Below are 20195 nucleotides of genomic sequence, written 5' to 3' on the forward strand. Positions count from 1 at the left end.
TCCCAGGTCACTTCATGGCCGAGGGACGGCATACGAAACCCGGTCTCTTCCAGGTCCAAGGAAGAGCACTCCAGCCAGCAGCACTCTAACCACTACACCCCGCTGCCGGCTCCCACTACCCTTCTCAGCCCCTGCTGCCTCGAGCAGCCGGGAGTCTTCCCGCTGCAGAGCGCTGCCCACCCTCGCCCTGGCAGCAGAAGCCAGCCTGCTTTGCTCTGCGGCAGCAGCGGCCTTGGGTACCAGCCGCCGCGCATCCCTCTCTCTCCGCCGCTGCATCCCTCCCTCCCGCGCGCAGCCTGCAACAAAGGCGGGACTCCAGCCCCCGGCGTGCTTTGCGAGGCATGGGTGGGGCCAAGGAAGGGAAGGAGGGGCTGCTGGTGGGCTGGGTCTGGGGACAAGAGGGAGCCCTCCCCCCCTCCCCCTCCCCCCCCCACCGCTCGGCAGCATCAGCATCTCGCCCCTCCCTCGCGCCCTCCCTCCTGTTTTGCTCCTTCATTCTCTCGCATCCGCGGAGGCAGCAGCTGCTTCTGCTGAGCTGCAATGAATGAGGCTCCCGCCCGGGGAGCCCGGAGCCTTGCCCGGCCGCGCCGCCGCCTGGAACCGCCGGTGGGTCCCCTCGGGAGGAGGCGCGGGCACTAGGCGGGCAGCCAGCTAGCCCCGCGCCGAGGTAGGAAGCGAGGCCAACCAGCCAGCCTGCTAGCCAGACCCCCCCCCAGCTCCAAAACAAGAGGGGAGGGCTGAAGACCTCTCCCTCCAGCCCAGCCCAGCCCTGCCTTGCCCAGCGGCGGGATGCGGCAGGATGCGTGGCCCGGGGCGCTCCAGGGCTGCGGCGGGATGCCCGGAGCGGGTGACGCCTAGCCGCATCCATTGTGCCCAGCGAGGGGACCGCTAGCCGCCAGCGCAGCCTCTTGCTGTCAGCAGCGGTGCCAGTGTCGCAGCAACAGCAGCCCGAGGGAGGAGACGCCCCCATGCCCAGCCGGCCCCCCTGACAGCCACAGGTCGAGGGGGAGCCCGCCAGGGGCAGGGGTGCCGCCATGGCCACCCGGCCGCCCAAGAGCAGCGAGGCCCTGAAGGTGGTGGTGCGCTGCCGGCCCATGCACCGGAAGGAGGAGGCGGCAGGCTACGAGCGGATCCTGGACCTGGACGTCAAGCTGGGGCAGGTGACCATCCGGAACCCCAAGGCCTCCCCGGGGGAGCTGGCCAAGACCTTCACCTTCGACGCCGTCTACGACGCCAGCTCCAAGCAGGCCGACCTGTACGACGAGACCGTGCGCCCGCTGATTGACTCGGTGCTGCAGGGCTTCAACGGGACCATCTTCGCCTACGGGCAGACGGGCACGGGCAAGACCTACACCATGCAAGGCGCCTGGGCCGAGCCGGAGAAGAGGGGCGTCATCCCCATCTCCTTCGAGCACATCTTCACCCACATCTCCCGCTCGCAGAACCAGCAGTACCTGGTGAGGGCCTCGTACCTGGAGATCTACCAGGAGGAGATCCGGGATCTGCTGGCAAAGGACCAGAGCAAGAAGCTGGAGCTGAAGGAGAACCCGGAGAGCGGCGTCTACATCAAGGACCTGTCCTCCTTCGTGACCAAGAATGTCAAGGAGATCGAGCACGTCATGAACCTGGGCAACCAGGCGCGCTCAGTCGGCAGCACCAACATGAACGAGTACAGCTCCCGCTCGCACGCCATCTTCGTCATCACGGTGGAGTGCAGCGAGGAGGGGCCCGACGGGGAGGACCACATCCGCGTGGGGAAGCTGAACCTGGTGGATCTGGCCGGGAGCGAGCGCCAGAGCAAGATGGGCACCCAGGGGGAGCGCCCCAAGGAGGCCTCCAAGATCAACCTGTCCCTCTCCGCCCTGGGCAACGTCATCTCGGCCCTGGTGGACGGCAAGAGCACCCACATCCCCTACCGGGACTCCAAGCTCACCCGGCTGCTGCAGGACTCCCTGGGCGGGAACGCCAAGACCATCATGGTGGCCACGCTGGGCCCGGCCTCGCACAGCTACGACGAGAGCCTGTCCACGCTGCGCTTCGCCAACAGGGCCAAGAACATCAAGAACAAGCCGCGGGTCAACGAGGACCCCAAGGACACTCTCCTGCGGGAGTTCCAGGAGGAGATCACCCGGCTGAAGGCTCAGCTGGAGAAGAGGGGGATGCTCAGCAAGAAGAGGAGGAGGAACAGCCGGAGGAAGAAGTCGGCCGGAGGGGAAGGGACCCCCGAGGCAGAGGACGGAGAGGAGGACGGGGGCCTAGAGAAGGACATGAAGAACTACTTGAAGGAGCAGGAGGAGAGGCTGGAGGAGGAGAAGGCAGCCATCCAGGACGACCACAGCCTGGTGAGCGAGGAGAAGCAGAAGCTGCTGCAGGAGAAGGAGAAGATGATCGAGGAGCTGCGGAAGGAGCAGGAGGCCACGCAACTCCTGGCCACAAAGTATAAGGTAAGGCTCGGCCGTTTCTAAGTGGCACTTTGCACATGCACATAGCATGGGCTGGGCCTTGTATTCATGGAATCGTAGAATGGTAGAGATGGAAGGGACCTTGAGGGTCCTCTTGTCCAACCCCCTGCAATGCAGGAACCATATCTAAAGAACCCCTGAGAGATGGCCATCCAACCTCTGTATAAGACCACCTTTCGAGGGAGACCGTTCTACTGCTGAACATCTCTTATTGTCAGAAGGTTCTTCCTCATGTTGAGTCGGAATCCCCTCCATTGTCCTTTGAACCCATTGGTTGGGGTCCTTCCCTCCAGGACAGGAGAAAACAAGCTTGCTCTGTCTTCCATGGGGGCAGCCCTTCAGATCTCTGAAGGTGGCTCTCATTTCATCTTTCAGCCTCCTCTTTTCCAGGCTAAACAGACACAGCTCCCTCAACTGTATCCAGGCCCATTACTCAGGGGAGCGAGCAGGGGGGTGGGGAGGGGGACAAAGACTCTGCAAAGGACACCCAGGCTGTCTTCAAGGCCACATGCACGATGGTTGAAGGCAGGCCTTTGGCAGCCCTGCCCACTTCCCCTCCCAGCTCTCTCCCTTCCATCGGAGGTGAAGCTGGCCTTCTGGTTCTCAGTGCTGACTGCCAGTGGTCCTGGGGATGTTAGCTATCTGAGGAATGGTGGGATCCTGCGAGCGGCGGCTCCAGGGATCCACAGCTCACATTCCGCCTGCTGGGCCGCGATGCATCTGGGCGCACCTGGGTGTCCGGCTTGCGCTGGCCGCAGTGGCGGCTGGGCCTGCTGCCTCGGTTTCTGCGCTGTCATGTCTCAGATTCCTTTGCAGGGGCTGTCAGAGGCCGCTCCATCTGGCCTCGCCATGGGAGTGGCTGAGCCGAGGGGGCAACAAAGCCCAGGAGGGGGTCCGGGGCTAATCAGCTCCCGCCACACAACAAAAGCAGCCGTGCAGAAACCGCCACATCCCTCCCAGTGCGGAGCTGACCTCCTGCACGCGCATTGGCCAGCCCGAGGCAGGGAGGGGGCTGGCTAAGAGGACCCTCCTGCCCCTCCAAGGGGGTCTCCTTTTGTCTCTCCAAGTGGCTGTTGACAGAAGCCGCTGCCGCTGCCTCCCTACCTATGGCATCTTCAGGGAAACCTTCCTTTCCCGCAGCATGGAAATGGGTCTGGGGGTGCAACTGAGGGCTTCTCTCCCCTGGCCCTGCCTTTGGCTGTGGACAAGCACAGTGTGTGCACCCTGGGGGGCGGGGAGGAGCACCCTGTGGACCAGGATGTGTCTCAGGACTCCCAGCGCCGCCCTCCCCCAGCCCAAGACTTGGCCTCCAGCCCACTCTGGGGAGAGATGCCTGCCATGGGGTGCTGGCCACTGTGAGTCAGGCTCCGTGCTGTCCTCTCTGGGGTGGCGCTGGGGGCACAAGCCCAAGTTTACAGGGAGGTCCAGGAGAGAAGGCCGGGGTCTTGGCGCCCAGACTCCACTCTCGGAGAGCCCTGCTCTGACCCACTGAGGTGCCCCCCCCCAGAGAATCCAAGGATCCAGTTCTGCAGAAACCCCACACAATTTCATGCTGATGGCAGCAGAGACGCGTCCCAGGCTGGCCTGCTCCCCCACCCAAAATAAACGCAGCATTTTAAAAGTTGCTCAATCAGGGAGACCCAGGCGGAGACACTTACCCTTAAGGAGGCTCACTACGTGACCTTGCGCCACTTGTTCTCGCTCAGGCTGGCCTACCTCAGGAGGCCGTTGTGAGGGTAAAGTGTGTGTGTGTGTGTGTGTGTGCGTGCGTGTGTGTGTGTGTGTGAGAGAGAGAGAGAGAGAGAGAGAGAGAGAGAGAGAGAGAGAGACCCTTCCAGCCTTCCCCCATGCCTCATTGGAGGGAGAGCAGCAATAAACGAAAGATGAAAGTAGATCGCATTCTCCTTAAAGAAATCGTATTCCACACACCCTGCTCTCTCTTTCTCTTCTCTCTCTTCTCTCTCTTCTCTCTCTTCTCTCTCTCTCTCTCTCTCTCTCTCTCTCTCTCTCTCTCTCTCATCTGTGGAGGCCAAGGCTTAATTGGATCACGTGAGGAGGGCCGTCTTTAGCCTATGTGCCGCCGGGGTGCAAAGATCCACCAAGCACCCCAAATTTAGTTAATTTTGCATGCACGGCGCTGTTGAGAATGACAAGCGCCGCTGCTGGCACAGCGCGTCTTTGGTAAATAAATGCACAAAGTCAAAAGTCCTTTAGTGAAACAGTAGGTATACATTTTGGTAATAACTAACAGGTGGATAGTTAAGAGCTTAGGAGGCTTCAGCAGCGGGCGCCTGGCGCTCCCCAGAATTCGGCCCCCGGGTGCCCTGCACCCCTTGCACCCCCAGGTAAAGACAGCCCTGCATGTGAGAGCCTCATAACAAAGAGGGTATCTCTGAGCATGGCCAGAGTGCTTCCCCCTGGACCCCCTTTGAGCTCTGTCTCTGCCAGGTGTGTCCTCCCCTGTCCCCCCCCCACGACTCCCAGGGGCTTGCCTGGGGGGCTCAGCCTGAACCAGAACAGAGCAGGAACTGCACCCTGTACTCAACCTGCACCCAGTATTCAAAGCGTATTTTATATATATATATATATATATATATATATATATAATAAACACAAAAGAGAAAAGAAAAAGCAGGAAAATCAACAACAACTTAAAGAACAATAAGACACATTAAAATACAATAACATAACAATAAAGAAAACAAACAAACATCTAAATCCAAATCCAAATTTCTTTAACATTGTATATAGGGACCTCCTCGAGTTCCCTCCATCTGCGCTTCATTTCATTTTTATCTTTTGGCAATTTCCAATGCATTTTCATATAAATTTCTTAGAATTTCAAATCTATCCTTTCTATATACTTCACTTAGACTCTAAATCCTCAGCTTCTATACAATTCTAAATCTAATCTGAATATACAATTTTTGCATATTTTTTCAAATAGGTTTTAAAACCTATTTCAAAGCGTATTCTCAGTCCCGGGGCCTAGGAGGCGAAATCATGCACCAACCACTGGCCCATCTTGGTCAAGGAACCACCACCACTGACCCAGGCACACTTCTCTCTTCACGCTCTCAGAAGCCCTACAGGATGAGGGTGAATTAAAGCATCTACCCATTGCCCACAGCCTTAGGCAGGGAGGGTCACAATCCTGCTTCTCTCTCCCCCCCTCCCCTGTTTCTGACTGTGCAAAAGGGTCTGTTGCATGACAGAAAAGAATCCCCTTGAATGTGTCGCTTTGACCAGAGAGGGCTGGAGAAACTTCCCTGAACTCTTGGTGGAGAGGGATTTCCTTTGACTCTGCTCACTGGTGTGGGAACAGTCCTCTCTGCACATGCCCAGAGGCACTCTCTTCTAGGTTCTCTGGGAGTCTTCTTGACACTGAAAGCTGAGCCGTGGAGATCCTTGAGACAGAATCCAGGGCCCCTCTGTGGATTTGCGAGGGGAGAAGGCAGTGTGGCATGTCTGGTGAGGTAGAGATCAGAGGACTCAGAGCATGTGCAGAGTGCAAAAACTGGCCCTTGAGTAGGTCTCCCCTTGGGACCTTGGAGGAGGGGCTAATGAGCCACAGCAAATTGGGGAGAGAGTGAGTTCCGTGGCCAGAGCATTTCTCAGGTAGTAGGGGGGTGGAAATTTTCATTGGGACTGCGGCATTTGCATATTTCCAATATGAGTTTGAAGAAGGATATTTAGCCTGCAGAGGAGGAGACTGAGAAGGGACCGGAGAGCCACCTTCAACTGTCTGAAGGGCTGCCCCATGGAAGAGGGAACAAGCTTGTTTCTGCCTGCTTCAGAGGGTAGGACTTGAACTCATGGCTTCAGGTTACAAGAAGGGAGATTCCTGCTGAACATCAGGGAGACCTTTCTGAGGGCAAGAGCTGTCCAGCAGTGGAACGCTCTCCCCTGGGAGGTGATGACCTCTCCTTCCTTGGAGGTTGGGTGGCCGCCTGTCAGGGATTCTTCGGCTGTGATTTCTGCATTTCATGGGGTTGGACTAGATGTCCCTTGGGGGTCCCTTGCAACGCCATGCTTCTGAGAGAGGCAGGGTTTGGGTGGGATACAGAGTGGGGCCTTCCTTGCCACCAGCATTTTACCTCGCAACATCCCCAGATCTCTTGCCCCACCCACCTCCTTCCACTATAATGATATCCTGGAACCCGTTCGCTGCCATCTCTAGATCCTGGCTGCAGTTGCTCAGTGGTGAGAGACACGCCCTCTGCGCATGCCCAGGGGCATTCTCTTGCTTGTTGTTTCTGGGCTCAGCCAGGCTCATCCTTGCTTGAGCTTCCAGAGGGTGCCTGCTGCATCCGGCCGACCCCTCGCAGCTGCACAGGAAAGGGGGCAGCGCCTGCATGAATGGCCCCCTCTGTCCGGCACGGTCGCTCCCCCCCCCCAGTGAACAAGGACAATGCCATTAGCGAGGGGCAGGCGTGGGCCGAGGGCAGCCTTGGGAATCAAGGGCCCCCTTGTCTTTGGATGGCGATTGAGGTGGCTTTGCCAAGAGAGGGGTGGGAAGGGGGTCACACAGGGAATCCCTCCCTTCCTGCCCCCCCAGGGGGGCTCCAGCAGCTGTCAAGCTTCCCAGTCCCCAATCTGGGCTGGTCGGGTGTGTCATCTCCACTCCCCCCTGCCATGGGAGTCCTGGGGAAGCTGCCCTCTCTCAGCCCCCACGGTGTGGGGAGAAGGAGAGCAAGTGTGGTCAGAGTGCTGGACATGAAGGACCAGGGTTCGAATCCCCACTCAGCCATGGAGTTTACTGGGCGTGACCTTGGGCTAGTCACTCGCTTTCGGCCTTGCCTACCTCGCAGGGTGGTTGTGGGGATTAGGTGAGGAAGGGGGGGACCAGGGGCTTCTTGGAGGAAAACGTGAGATAGAAACGCCCTGAATGAATTGAATTAGGGAACTGGGTATGTTTAGCCTGGAGAAGAGAGGTGATATGATAGCCATGTTCAAATATATAAAAGGATGTCATATAGAGGAGGGAGAAAGGTTGTTTTCTGCTGCTCCAGAGAAGCGGACACGGAGCAATGGATTCAAACTACAAGAAGGAAGATTCCACCTAAACATTAGGAAGAACTTCCTGACAGTAAGAGCTGTTCGGCAGTGGAATTTGCTGCCAAGGAGTGTGGTGGAGTCTCCTTCTTTGGAGGTCTTTAAGCAGAGGCTTGACAGGCATATGTCAAGAATGCTTTGATGGTGTTTCCTGCTTGGCAGGGGGTTGGACTGGATGGCCCTTGTGGTCTCTTCCAACTCTATGATTCTATGATTCTATGAATGAATACCTGGATACTCTGGGCTTTTCATGGCAGGGGGAGATGGGGAGGGCTCATCTGCCCCCGCCCTTTGAACAGGAGGGTGACGGGGCTGCCAGGAGCCCCGTGTGACCAGCTGCAAATATAGTTTATTGACTCACAGAATTGTAGAGTCAGAAGGGACCCATGGGGTCATCTAGTCCAGCCCCCCTGCAATGCATGTTTAGGAAGTCCAAGATCCAGTGTCAGAGTCAAGCCAATGCCCCAAGCATTTCCAAGTCAGGTGTGTGTCCCCCTCAAGAAAACGTGTGTTTCCTCCTCCTCCAACTTCCTTCCTCCAAATTGATAATCATAATCATTACTATTAATTGCCCCCCCTTCAAGCTAAGGACCTAGGCGAAGCCCCCAGGTCCAATGCTTGGCACAGCCAATCCAGAGGCTCCTTCGGGAGAAAGGGGGGGGTGTACATTTCACAAAGTAAAGAAAGGGAGAGCCGCCCCTGCCCAGAGGATGGGACTCAGAGTAGGGCCAGCCTGGGGAGGGGAGGGAGGGAGGACAGCAATCCTGGTGCCTGATAGCTTCTTGAAGGGGCTCCCTGGCTGGAGGGATGTGAATGGCAGGAGGAGGAGGGGGCAGGCTCCCCTGCTGCTCCCCTGGCGATGCTTGCTGCTCGCCTTAGGTGAGCCAATGAGAAGCCAGCGGGCAGCCTCTGCTGGTGGCCAAAGTGGCCTCTGCAAAAGGCCGCCTTTCACAGGGGGGGATCTTCAGGGGCAAAAGGGAGCAAGCACAATGCATTCCGCCAACCTCCATGGCGTTGAGGACTCTGAAGGGCCAAGCGGTCAGGCGCTTGGAGCGACGAAGGTCCTTGCTGGGCCAAAGCAGGCCAAAAATCCCATTAGCCTGTCTGTTGCCACCGGCGGCTGCGCTCCAGGGTTCTAGGCCAGTGGCTAAGTGGGATGGAGGCCAAAGGGAATGAACCCGGGTCCTTAGAATCATAGCGTTGGAAGGGACCCCCAGGGGTCATCTAGTCCAACCCCCTGCAATGCAGGAGCCTCGGCTACAGCATCCATGACAGATGGCCACCCAACCTCTGCTTCAAAACCTCCCCTCCACACAGAGCAGGTTCTCTACCACCGAACAACAACCTGGAATAGCAGGAGATGGTCAGCAAAGAGTTTGAAAAATCAACAAATACTTTCTCTTTCCCATAGCCCTCCCCCCCCCAATCTGTGGCTCAGGTATTAAAACACCTTTGCGTTTGGTTTCCATTTGCAGGATTTGTAGCACTGATAACAATGGTGTGCTTTTTATAAAATGTGTGTGTGTGTATTACTACCATGTTACGAAGAAATCATTTCTGAGCAGGGATCTTGAGAAGCGCAATTGTGAGAGGAGCCTGACCTAATTTTGACAGCAAATGGGGCGAGAGTCGTACTGAGTAACCAGGTTTCCTCCGGGAATGACTCTGTGTGCAGGCAGAGATGTGATTCTTCCTGGCAGAACAGTCTGGTGGAGGAGGCAGCGGCAGCATCCTGATAATGGGGGCGGCGGGGGGGGGGGAACAGTGCTGGGCAACAAAGCCCGGCTCCTCTCCCTCCCCCCTCCGTTTCGCTGGCATTCAAACGGAAGGCTGTTGCTGGACAGCTTTCAGCTCTGCTCATATTTTGCTCTCTCCTTCCTGCAAGGCCGTGCGGGAGCGTTGCAGTTGTGGAGGAGCAGGGCGGAAGCGCAGGAGGCTGTGGAGGGCATCTTCTCCCAGCCAGGCCTCTTGAGAAGGTCAGCTTCCCTTTGGTGGCCAAGTGGGCCTTGAGAGCCTAGAGCTGGTGTCAGGAAGCCAGAGGAGGGAGGGATCTCAGGTGGCAGAGGCCGTTCCCTGCCATCAGCAATGCTGGGATGCTGGGAAGGAATAAGATAAGAACTGCAGAGCAATTTTTTTTTTGCCCAAGTACTACACTTGGGCAAAAAAAATGAAAGGCACAAATACAGGATGGGGGACACCTGGCTTGAGAGCAGTACATGTGAAAAGGATCGAGGAGTCTTGGTAGACCACAAACTTGACATGAGTCAGCAGTGTGATGCAGCAGCTAAAAAAGCCAATGCAATTCTGGGCTGCATCAATAGGAGTATAGCATCTAGATCTAGGGAGGTAATAGTACCATTGTATTCTGCTCTGGTCAGACCTCACCTGGAGTACTGTGTCCAGTTCTGGGCACCACAGTTCAAGAAGGATACTGACAAGCTGGAACGTGTCCAGAAGAGGGCAACCAAAATGGTCAAAGGCCTGGAAACGATGCCTTATGAGGAACGGCTTAGGGAGCTGGGTATGTTTAGCCTGGAGAAGAGAAGGTTAAGGGGTGATATGATAGCCATGTTCAAATATATGAAAGGATGTCATATGGAGGAGGGAGAAAGATTGTTTTCTGCTACTCCAGAGAAGCGGACACGGAGCAATGGATTTAAGCTACAAGAAAGAAGATTCCACCTAAACATTAGGAAGAACTTCCTGACAGTAAGAGCTGTTTGGCAGTGGAATTTGCTGCCAAGGAGTGTGGTGGAGTCTCCTTCTTTGGAGGTCTATAAGCAGAGGCTTGACAGGCATATGTCAAGAATGCTTTGATGGTGTTTCCTGCTTGGCAGGGGGTTGGACTGGATGGCCCTTGTGGTCTCTTCCAACTCTACGATTCTATGAAATAGCGCAAGGTAGCAGGGGTGGTTCAGGTTGCAGAATTCACATTTCCCTTGCTCTGTTTTGTTTTGTACACGCAGCCCCATGCAAGGGGCATCCTGAGAGGCCCATCGGTCAGGCCCAAGATGCCTGGCCTGGCCAGCTGCTTCACGGAATCATAGAGTTGGAAGAGACCCCTGAGGGTCATCTAGTCCAACCCCGGCAATGCAGGAATCACAACTAAAGAATCCCCTGACAGATGGTCCTCCCACCTCCTCTCTCTCTCCCCTGAACCTTCCTCTCTGGCCCCCGGTGGCTGCTCTTACCCCAATTTGCTCTTTGAAAACACATTTGCAGGGCGGGGGTCCATCCCGTGGGTCTAAGATACACATCTGCTGCAGTGTGGGTACACGATGGGCAGGGAGTGGGGAAGGAGGACCTGTGCCCCTGCCTTGCAGTCCGTCCAGGCTGTTGGCACCATACGAGTACAGAGACCAACATCAATACAGGCAGATCTTGGAGGCTGGAGAGTAGGAAGAAGCATTTGCCAACACGAGAGATCTTTGAGCAGAGCATCTCCGGAGGGAAAAGGTGGGAGGAGAACCTGTTGCCTGGCAACCGACTCCGCTGAGCATCGTTGCAGGGAATTCTCTTCTCCAGAGCAAAGATCTGTAAGGCACCTCCTTTGGTGGCATTTAGGCAGGATCCGTTACCATAGCTCCCCATGTTCATCTTCGCCCCACAAAAGTCGAGCGGTGGTGGTTGCTTTTTTGGCTTAAAGGTAAAGGTAAAGGGACCCCTGACCATTAGGTCTAGTCGTGACCGACTCTGGGGTTGCGGTGCTCATCTCGCATTATTGGCCGAGGGAGCCGGCGTATAGCTTCCAGGTCATGTGGCCAGCAGGACTAAGCTGCTTCTGGCAAACCAGAGCAGCACATGGAAACACCGTTTACCTTCCCGCTGTAGTGGTACCTATTTATCTACTTGCACTTTGAGGTGCTTTCGAACTGCTAGGTTGGCAGGAGCTGGGACTGAGCAACGGGAGCTCACCCCATCATGGGGATTCGAACCGCCAACCTTCTGGTCGGCAAGCCCTAGGCTCTGTGGTTTAACCCACAGCGCCACCCACGCTGTCCTGGACTGGCTGGATGGTGAGGTGTGGTAGGAGATACCAGTTAGGGAACCCCCAAGAAAACCCTCAAAGGAAGAAGGCTCAGAGCCAGGGAATGGCGGTGGGATGATGATGCCTGGTCAGAGGGAGCAGACTGGGGGTAGGAGGTGCCGGAAGCAGAAGAGGCAACAGGGTTTAGTGAGCAGGAAGAGTCTGTGGCAGAGAGCAGTACAGATCCAGAGGCAGCAGTTAAAGCAGGAGGCCAAGAGGCAGGAATCAGTCAGGGGGTCTCCCCCTCCTGCTGCAACAAGCTCTCCTCCCAACTGGTCTCCCAAGACCAGGAGAGATATGAAGCAGGAGGAGCAAAGGCAGAGACACCGGCATAGTCTCAGATTGCTTGGGAAGGACTGGGGGGGGGGGAAGAGATTTAGGCAGCTGTGGGAAGGCAGGAAACCTCAGTCCCCACAGCTGCCCTATAGGGGGCAAGATCTCCTGGGATGAACTGCTGTGCTCACTAGCGGCAGGTAGACTGGTGACTGGGAGCGGCCCCCGAGACCACATAACACCAGTCTTGAAAGATCTACATTGGCTCCCAGTACGTTTCCGAGCACAATTCAAAGTGTTGGTGCTGACCTTTAAAGCCCTAAACGGCCTCGGTCCAATATACCTGAAGGAGCATCTCCTCCCCCCCCCATCGTTCTGCCCGGACACTGAGGTCCAGCGCCGAGGGCCTTCTGGCGGTTCCCTCGCTGCGAGAAGCCAAGCTGTAGGGAACCAGGCAGAGGGCCTTCTCGGTGGTGGCGCCCCCACTGTGGCACGCCCTCCCATCAGATGTCAAGGAAATAAACAACCATCTGATGTTTAGAAGACATCTGAAGGCAGCCCTGTTTAGGGAAGCTTTTAATGTTTAACAGACCATTGTATTTTAATATTTTGTTGGAAGCCACCCAGAGTGGCTGGGGAAACCCAGCCAGATGGGGCGGGGTATAAATAACAACAACAACAACAACAACAACAACAACAACAACAACAACAACAACTAGGCCTGGCCTCCTGAGTAGACCTTGTTTCCATTAATAAAGAGTTAACTGCACTTACACCGTGTGATTTATTGCTGACCTGCTCCTTGGCGTGGCTGTCCAGACTGATAGCTGCTTTGCATGCAGAAGGTCCTGGGCTCAGCCCCCACGGTGTCTCTGGGTAAGGCTGGCCACCACCACCCCCGCCCTGTCCAAAACCCTTGAGAGCTTCTGCCGACCAGCGTCCTAAGCGCTGCTGAGCCGGGTGCACCCAGAACGGTCTGACCTGGCGCCTAAGGCAGCTCCCTGCGTTGCGGTGCCGATCGCCTGCCCTGCACGGGTCTGGGGAGGTGATGCCAATCAAAGGAGCTCTCGGGCAGCCTCAGCTGCGAGGAAAAAAATGTTGCCAGCGCTTGTTTGCCTTGTCAGAGTAGCCGAGCTGATGTTGAGCTCAGACCCGGGGTCGTTTCTGCCTGAAAGCAGGGAGTGCCCTTTTAAAGGCCGGAAGTAATTTCCCACAATGTTATCAGCATGATATGAAGAGGAGCTGGCGGAATAGGCAGAGAGCGACACGAGGGCCTGTAATATCTGGGAAATTAATTCCATGCCGTCTCAGTTACGGCCGCGTCCTTTCGAGGGTGGGCTGCTTTGCAAGCATGCAGCCACTCTCCCCTTTTTGCACACGGGCAAACCGTGCGGCAAGCTCAGCCGTGTCGTAAGTTGCCGAAGGATGCTGCGAAATCTCAAGGAAGGGCTGGCTGGCAGGAGAGTCTTCTGCAGCTCTCCACCATCCTCCCTAATGATCCTAGTTTGCTTTAGGGAAGAGAAGTGTTCCCAAATGGCTTTAGGTCCCTCTCTTGGTTCCCTAAACTCATCCCCAGGGCCTGCCCTGCAGGAAGCATCACTCAGAATAGCAGCATGCACCAAGGCAGACAGCAACACCATAACATTCAGAACGATGAATTCCACATTGATTCAAAATCCTATCAAAACTATTTAGTTGAGTTAATTCAACAAAACTGATGAACTTGATCCCATGAAACCAGCTTTCCAAAGTCATTTCCCCCGTTGCCTCCTAGCACCCCCCGAGGTATTTCCATCACACATGCACCCCTAGATATTTGGAAGACCAGGTGACCTCAGAAGGTGGTGGACTCTCCTTCAGGGGAGGTTTTTAAACAGGTTGGATGGCTGTGATCCCTGCATTGCAGGGGGTTGGACTAGATGAGCCTTGGGGGTCCCTTCTAACTCTTAAAATTCTGTGATTCTATGGGTGGTCTGGCTGAGAAGGCTTCTTTCAAGGGTGCTTCCTCCAGCCAGTGGTGTCGCAACGGGGGCGGGGGGAGGCGGGGGGCCCTGGGTCCCATGAAAGCGGGGGTGACAAGAAGTCACCCCGCAGGGGCTTACGGTGGCACGAGCAGCCATCGCGCCACCACAGCCACATGTGGAGGATCCTCTGTTCACGGCTGCAGCCGCGAGCAGAGGATCACGGCACCGTCCATACGGGCACTGGAGCGCCGTCGCCGGCAAACCGCTATGTACAGCGCATGTGCGCCATCGCTATGTAAGGCGCATGCATCATACGTAGCGACTCCCACCCCGGGTGTCACAACGCCTTCCTTTGCCCCTGCCTCCAGCATATTCCAGGGAGAGAAGTGGGAATGGAAACAAAGCATGAGATAATGTTTAAAAAAGACAGAAAGGGGAGGGGGGCAATTTATTGGTCCCTGTTTGACGGATGAAAAGCTTTCTTGTGTAATGAAAGACAAAGATGAGTTCCTGGCGGGGGCTGTTCGTCATCCCTCCCAGATGATCCCCAGACTACCAACCACATGGCATCATTTAGCATTTAATATTGTCTGAGTCTCTCAATCTAGGAGGGAGGGGGGAAGGAAGAGAGATGAGGAGATGAGAAATAGTCAGCCCTCCGTTGAACTGAGAAGCATTTTTTTTAAAGCCCAGGATGCCCTGCCACATCACAGAGAATGCTGAAATATGACCCCTGGATTGCACAAGATGCCTCTCAGAGTGGGGAAGGGCCATGTGGTTCAGTGGGTGGAGCACACGCTTTGCATGCAGAGAGGTCCCAGGTTTAACCCCCCCCCACACACACACCCTGCCCCACACCCATCTCTCTAGGGAGGGCTGGGAAAAGACTCTTGCCGGAAATCCTGGAGAGCTCTTGAAATTCAGCGCAGACGGTCAGGGCAGGGAAGAAATCCTGTTCCATTTGCATTCCTGACTCCTTGGCAGCTGGCCTTTGAAATTCTCACTTCTCCAGATTCTGTGATGTGGCTCCCCGACCAGATAAGACAAAACCACACAGAAATGAGGCTGTGTAAAATGCACATGGTGGTGACAATAACTGTAGAAACATGGGTGGTATTAGCAGGCGTTGCTTGCGAAAGCAAAAATGTGTCTGTCAGGGAAAATAGCACACAAACTGTTGCAGAATGTGGAGGATTTAAGCTTGGAGAAATGAGAAATAGAGAGGAAAAGAAACGGAACCATCCACTTTGCTTTTGACTTGTTCTTAAATCTCCTTTTGAACTCTTTGAAGGATTGTTCTTCTCTGACCAATCCAAGAGAACCTTTTATTAAAAAAGAAGAAGAAGAAAGGAAATATAGATATCTCTCCCCATTGCAATAAGCCTCCCCACACCAGCGCTCATCCCAAACTGCTCTCTGGGCCTTGATAATAATCAGAAGCAGCTTCCCCCTCCCACAACTGCATCGCCCAAAGATCGCGTCTGTTCACTGGAAAAGAGGGATGCTCACATACAGAGACATCCCAGCTTGTTCCAATTATGACAGCAGCAGTTATCTTTTGTTCCAAAAGCACAACACAGTCGCTTCATGCAGCCTGGCAATGCCTGAACCTCCTGCCAGGGAGAGAGGGAAAGTGTTTGTGTGACTTTCACCATTAGACAAATTCATGGGGGAGGAGAGGGCTAGGATGGCTCTGCTCTGCCTCCACGGGAGGGGAGAGTCGCAGGGTTAGAAACTCAAATATATAACTGAATTGCCAAATGGCACCCTAAACTTAGGTTATGGTCGCCAAAATAGAATCAGAACCTCCAAGTGTCCCTATTTTCCAGGGACATCCCTGATTTAGAGAAGCCGTCCCAGTTTCTGATTTGATCCCGGAATGTCCCGCTTTTCCTTAGAACGTCCTTATTTTCATTGGAGAAATGTTGGAGGATATGGAGTTATCCGACCCCCGAGCCGTCTGAAGGCAGCTCGGTATGTTGTTGTTGTTGTTGTTTAGTCGTTTAGTCGTGTCCGACTCTTCGTGACCCCATGGACCAGAGCACGCCAGGCACTCCTGTTTTCCACTGCCTGCTGCTGTTTGGTTAGACTCATGTTCGTAGCTTCGAGAACACTGTCCAACCATCTTGTCCTCTGTCGTCCCCTTCTCCTAGTGCCCTCCATCTTTCCCAACATCAGGGTCTTTTCCAGGGAGTCTTCTCTTCTCGTGAGGTGGCCAAAGTACTGGAGCCTCAGCTTCAGGATCTGTCCTTCCAGTGAGCACTCAGGGCTGATTTCCTTCAGAATGGATAGGTTTGATCTTCTTGCAGTCCAGGGGACTCTCAAGAGTCTCCTCCAGCACCACAATTCAAAAGCATCAATTCTTCGGCGATCAGCCTTCTTGATGGTCCAGCTCTCACTTCCATACATCACTAGTGGGAAAACCATAGCTTTAACTATACGGACCTTTGTCGGCAAGGTGATGTCTCTGCTTTTTAAGACGTTGTCTAGGTTCGTCATTGCTTTTCTCCCAGCTCGGTATAGGGAAGTTTTTTTATGTTTCATAATTGTTACGTTTTTATATATTTTGAAAGCTGCCCAGAGTGGCTGGGGCAACCCAGTAAGATATGTGGGGTATAAATAGTAAAATTATCGTTGTGGAGTGGAACGTTCCTATTTTCAACAGGGAAACATTGGAGGGGATGTCGAATGCCTAGGTGCCTTTGTTTTTTGTTGCTGTTTTCATTTCTATACTGCATTATATTTTAAAGAACAAGTCTCAAGGCAGTTTACAAGCACATTAAAACATCAAATAAAACAATCCAGAATAAAACAAAATCAAGCTTCAAGGAAATTATTTCGGGTCCATCTCTGAGAGACTCTTTGCTTTCCCCAGTTGCCAACCTGGCACCCAGAGATCTCCGTGCGGTTGCCATTGGACCTGCGCCTGGCGCAAAAGGCGCCTGGCTGATTTCTAACATTGGAGAGATGGCATGGTGCTTGAATCCTCGCAGGTGTCCTCTCTGGAGCACCTTGTTGAACAGGATGCTGGACTCGATGGGCCCCTGGCCTGATGATGATGATGATGTTATTCTTCTCCTTGCAATGCATCCTTGTGAAACTGAAGAAGGTTGTCACGGAACGGTGTGTGACGTGTTAGCCCTCCGAGATGGATTCCTCTGGGTCTCCTCCAGAGCAGATGGCGCACGTGCTCGGTCTGTTAGTGCCAGGCTTCCTCCGAAGGCGCAGCGAGTGTGCCTCTTAAGTGCAAATAAGTGTGTCATTGGCAGAGGTGTGTTTACGGCGCCGGCGGTTTCCAGTTTCACTCTTTAATCTATTTCGTTAGCCTGCTCCTGACGCAAGGGCCTCCCCAGAGCCAGATGCGGGTGAAATTGCAACGCAGGCAAGGAGAAGAAGCAGGCAGAAACCCTTTCGAGCCACCCCCACAACACCCGCCTGCCCTGGGAAGCACCCCCTGGGAAGGAGGGAGGCTTCGAAGCATAGAATAGCTTGAGGGGGGGGGAGGAGAAATAGTTACAGCCATGCCAACGGAAGTGCATTGGCTGCTTGTAGTGACCTATATAAGCGTGCTAGAAGCAGGGTATGTGGAGCAGTAGACCCCCTGAGCTTGCAGCCAGTGAGCAGCGAAAGGTGGTCAGGAGGCCTCCTTGCTACCTTCCCCCCAGTGCCCCCCCCCGAGACCATCCCTTCCACGCCCCTTTGCCTTCACCCATCCATCCATCGCCTCCTTGCGCGTATCTTCCTTTACGCAAAAGAACGAGCCTCAAAAGACATAACAAAACGTGAATATAGGTAGAGAGCAGAAGAAAACCCCAAACCAGAAATCTTAGAAGGGAAAGATAAAAAGAGAGAGGAGAAAAAGAAATAAGGACTACCGATTGTCCATCGGCCGATGATGTATATAAAGATTATTCGAAATGTTCAATCCAGGATCATGTCCAGCTGTTCTTCAATCTGCCAGGCGGTGTTTCAAGTGAAACAGTTTTTTTAAAAAATAAGCAAGTAAATAAATACACCGATGAGTAGCACTCCAAACCCTCCCTCCCGGAATTTATCCCCAGAGACCAGTGGGACTTTTTGTTCTCTCCCTTCCTTGAGTGGCCGTGTCTGGAAGTGTCTGTCTTGCAAGGGCTGCACAAGCAGCTGTTTCATCCAAGGTGGGCAATTTCCAAAGAAAGCTTACCGGTATTTTGCTGGTGAGCTGAGTTGCAGCAATAATCCCACAGATTACAATATACAGAAATTGGCTTACCTCCAAGGGCTCAGTTTAATGGGATTGTGCATCAGTTGGATGGAAAGTTTGCCCTAATGGATCGCCAAAATCTACTGTACCTTGTTGCAATTTAAACTCACTGATGCACATCTTTTCTCCGGGAGAGGAGATGAACAGCAATTCCCTACTTCCTCATCCTTTTATTTGAAAATTGTCAGCATATCTGCACACAGACACTCCTTCTCTGAAGGCAAAACATTCTCCTGCTCCCTTGGTGCAAGAACTCGCTAGAGTCAGCAAATGAAACAGGGAGCTCCTCCGGACGACCTCCTTATTCAGCATTCATCCTGATTTGTTTGTGGAGTGGTTATATGAAATGAGCATCCCTTCTCATTTGGTTTGGGGATGTTATAAGAAAAAAATACTGCTCCTTTCCCCTTATGGGGTATTCCGGAGCCCATATCGAGCTCTTCCCCTATCGGTAGGAGAAAATAACAGAGGCCAAGCAGAGAATATTGAGAAGCAAAGCAGCTAGGAAGCCTGATCTTTATTCAACTGTTGCAACAGGGTCCTCACCCCATGCAGGAGGGAGGAGAGGAACCCAGAACAATGGTGTGCAAGCTCTTATATAGACTTTTGAAATTGTCCATTCTGTTGTCCAGGACCACTTCCAAAACCATCATACATACATCACAGAAGGAAGCGGTCTACAGCAGAAATCCTGCCTGCCAGGATACCTGATAATGGTCACTGATTGCATTACCTGGGCAGCCTGGCCATTCTTTTGCATAGCTGCCAAGTTTTCCCTTTTCTCACGAGGAAGCCTATTCAGCATAAGGGAATTTCCCTTGAAAAAAAGGGATAACTTGGCAGCTATGTTCTTTTGTGATGGTCAATACTTCAGTTCCTGAATCCAGGTCACAGCCTCACCCTATTCATACACAAATACTCCCTTAAGACAGTATTTGTAAGCAAAAAGACAATGAGAAGGCTTTCTCCATTTCCTCCCTCCTGGCAGAGAAATATATTGAGGTCAATTTGTGAGAGTCAAAATGGCTCCAGGATTGCTCTCCTGTACCATTTCAGACTATGGTTCATTCAGACTAAGCTATGGTTTTCCCAGTAGAGATGTATGGAAGTGAGAGCTGGACCATAAAGAAGGCTGATCGCCGAAGAATTGATGCTTTTGAATTATGGTGCTGGAGGAGACTCTTGAGAGTCCCATGGACTGCAAGAAGATCAAACCGATCCATTCTGAAGGAAATCAGCCCTGAGTGCTCCCTGGAAGGACAGATCCTGAAGCTGAGGCTCCAATACTTTGGCCACCTCATGAGAAGAGAAGAATCCTTGGAAAAGACCCTGATGTTGGGAAAGATTGAGGGCACTAGGAGAAGGGGACGACAGAGGACGAGATGGTTGGACAGTGTTCTCGAAGCTACGAACATGAGTTTGACCAAACTGCGGGAGGCAGTGCAAGACAGGAGTGCCTGGCGTGCTATGGTCCATGGGGTCACGAAGAGTCGGACACGACTAAACGACTAAACAACAACAACAACCATTTCAGACACGTGGTTTATAGATGTACAGTGGTGCCTCGGGTTACAAATGCTTCAGGTTACAAACTCCACTAACCCAGAAATAGTACCTCAGGTTAAGAACTTTGCTTCAGGATGAGAACAGAAATTGTGCTCCGGCGGCCCAGCGGCACCAGGAGGCCCCATTAGCTAAAGTGGTGCTTCAGGTTAAGAACAGTTTCAGGTTAAGAACGGACCTCCGGAACAAATTAAGTTCTTAACCAGAGGTGCCACTGTATGTGTTTGCCTTGTACATTCATGAACATTTATTTTATATTTGGGAATTTATAATAATTCTTATAAAAGAGGTGTTCTGATGTCTTCTCATTACTCGTTTGCTCATCCAACATTTTGCAGTGCATTCCCCCCTCATTTTCCAAACTGCAATCCTATTTGTTTCTTCTTTAAAGTGGATTTGTTAGGCTAAGGCAACAGAGTGCTTTTAATTCAATTGCACAAACCTGTCTTTCTCAGTATGGGCTTGGACCTCCGCCCCCTGTGAAATACTGACACTCTGCCAGTGTCCTGACTCTGTTCCTTCATACCAGTCTGAACTGGTGGTGACCAAGAATGAGACCTTGGGGTTGTAGCAGATTGCTCAGTGAAGCTGTTCCTAGTCTCTGCTTC

General features: G+C 53.5%; 1 protein-coding gene across 1 annotated transcript in view; it reads left to right on the plus strand.

Annotated features, from left to right (window-relative positions):
• The first annotated feature begins 809 nt into the window (after positions 1-809).
• Positions 810-20195, plus strand: part of KIF3C (kinesin family member 3C) — a 35061-nt gene continuing 15675 nt past the window's right edge. Inside the window, exon 1 of the mRNA XM_035111072.2 lies at positions 810-2444. Coding sequence (XP_034966963.1) covers positions 1035-2444 — 1410 coding nt within the window. The 5' untranslated portion in view covers positions 810-1034. The remainder of the gene's footprint in view (positions 2445-20195) is intronic.

The sequence above is a fragment of the Zootoca vivipara genome, chromosome 3, assembly GCF_963506605.1.
Source record: "Zootoca vivipara chromosome 3, rZooViv1.1, whole genome shotgun sequence".
Taxonomy (NCBI): Eukaryota; Metazoa; Chordata; class Lepidosauria; order Squamata; family Lacertidae; genus Zootoca; species Zootoca vivipara.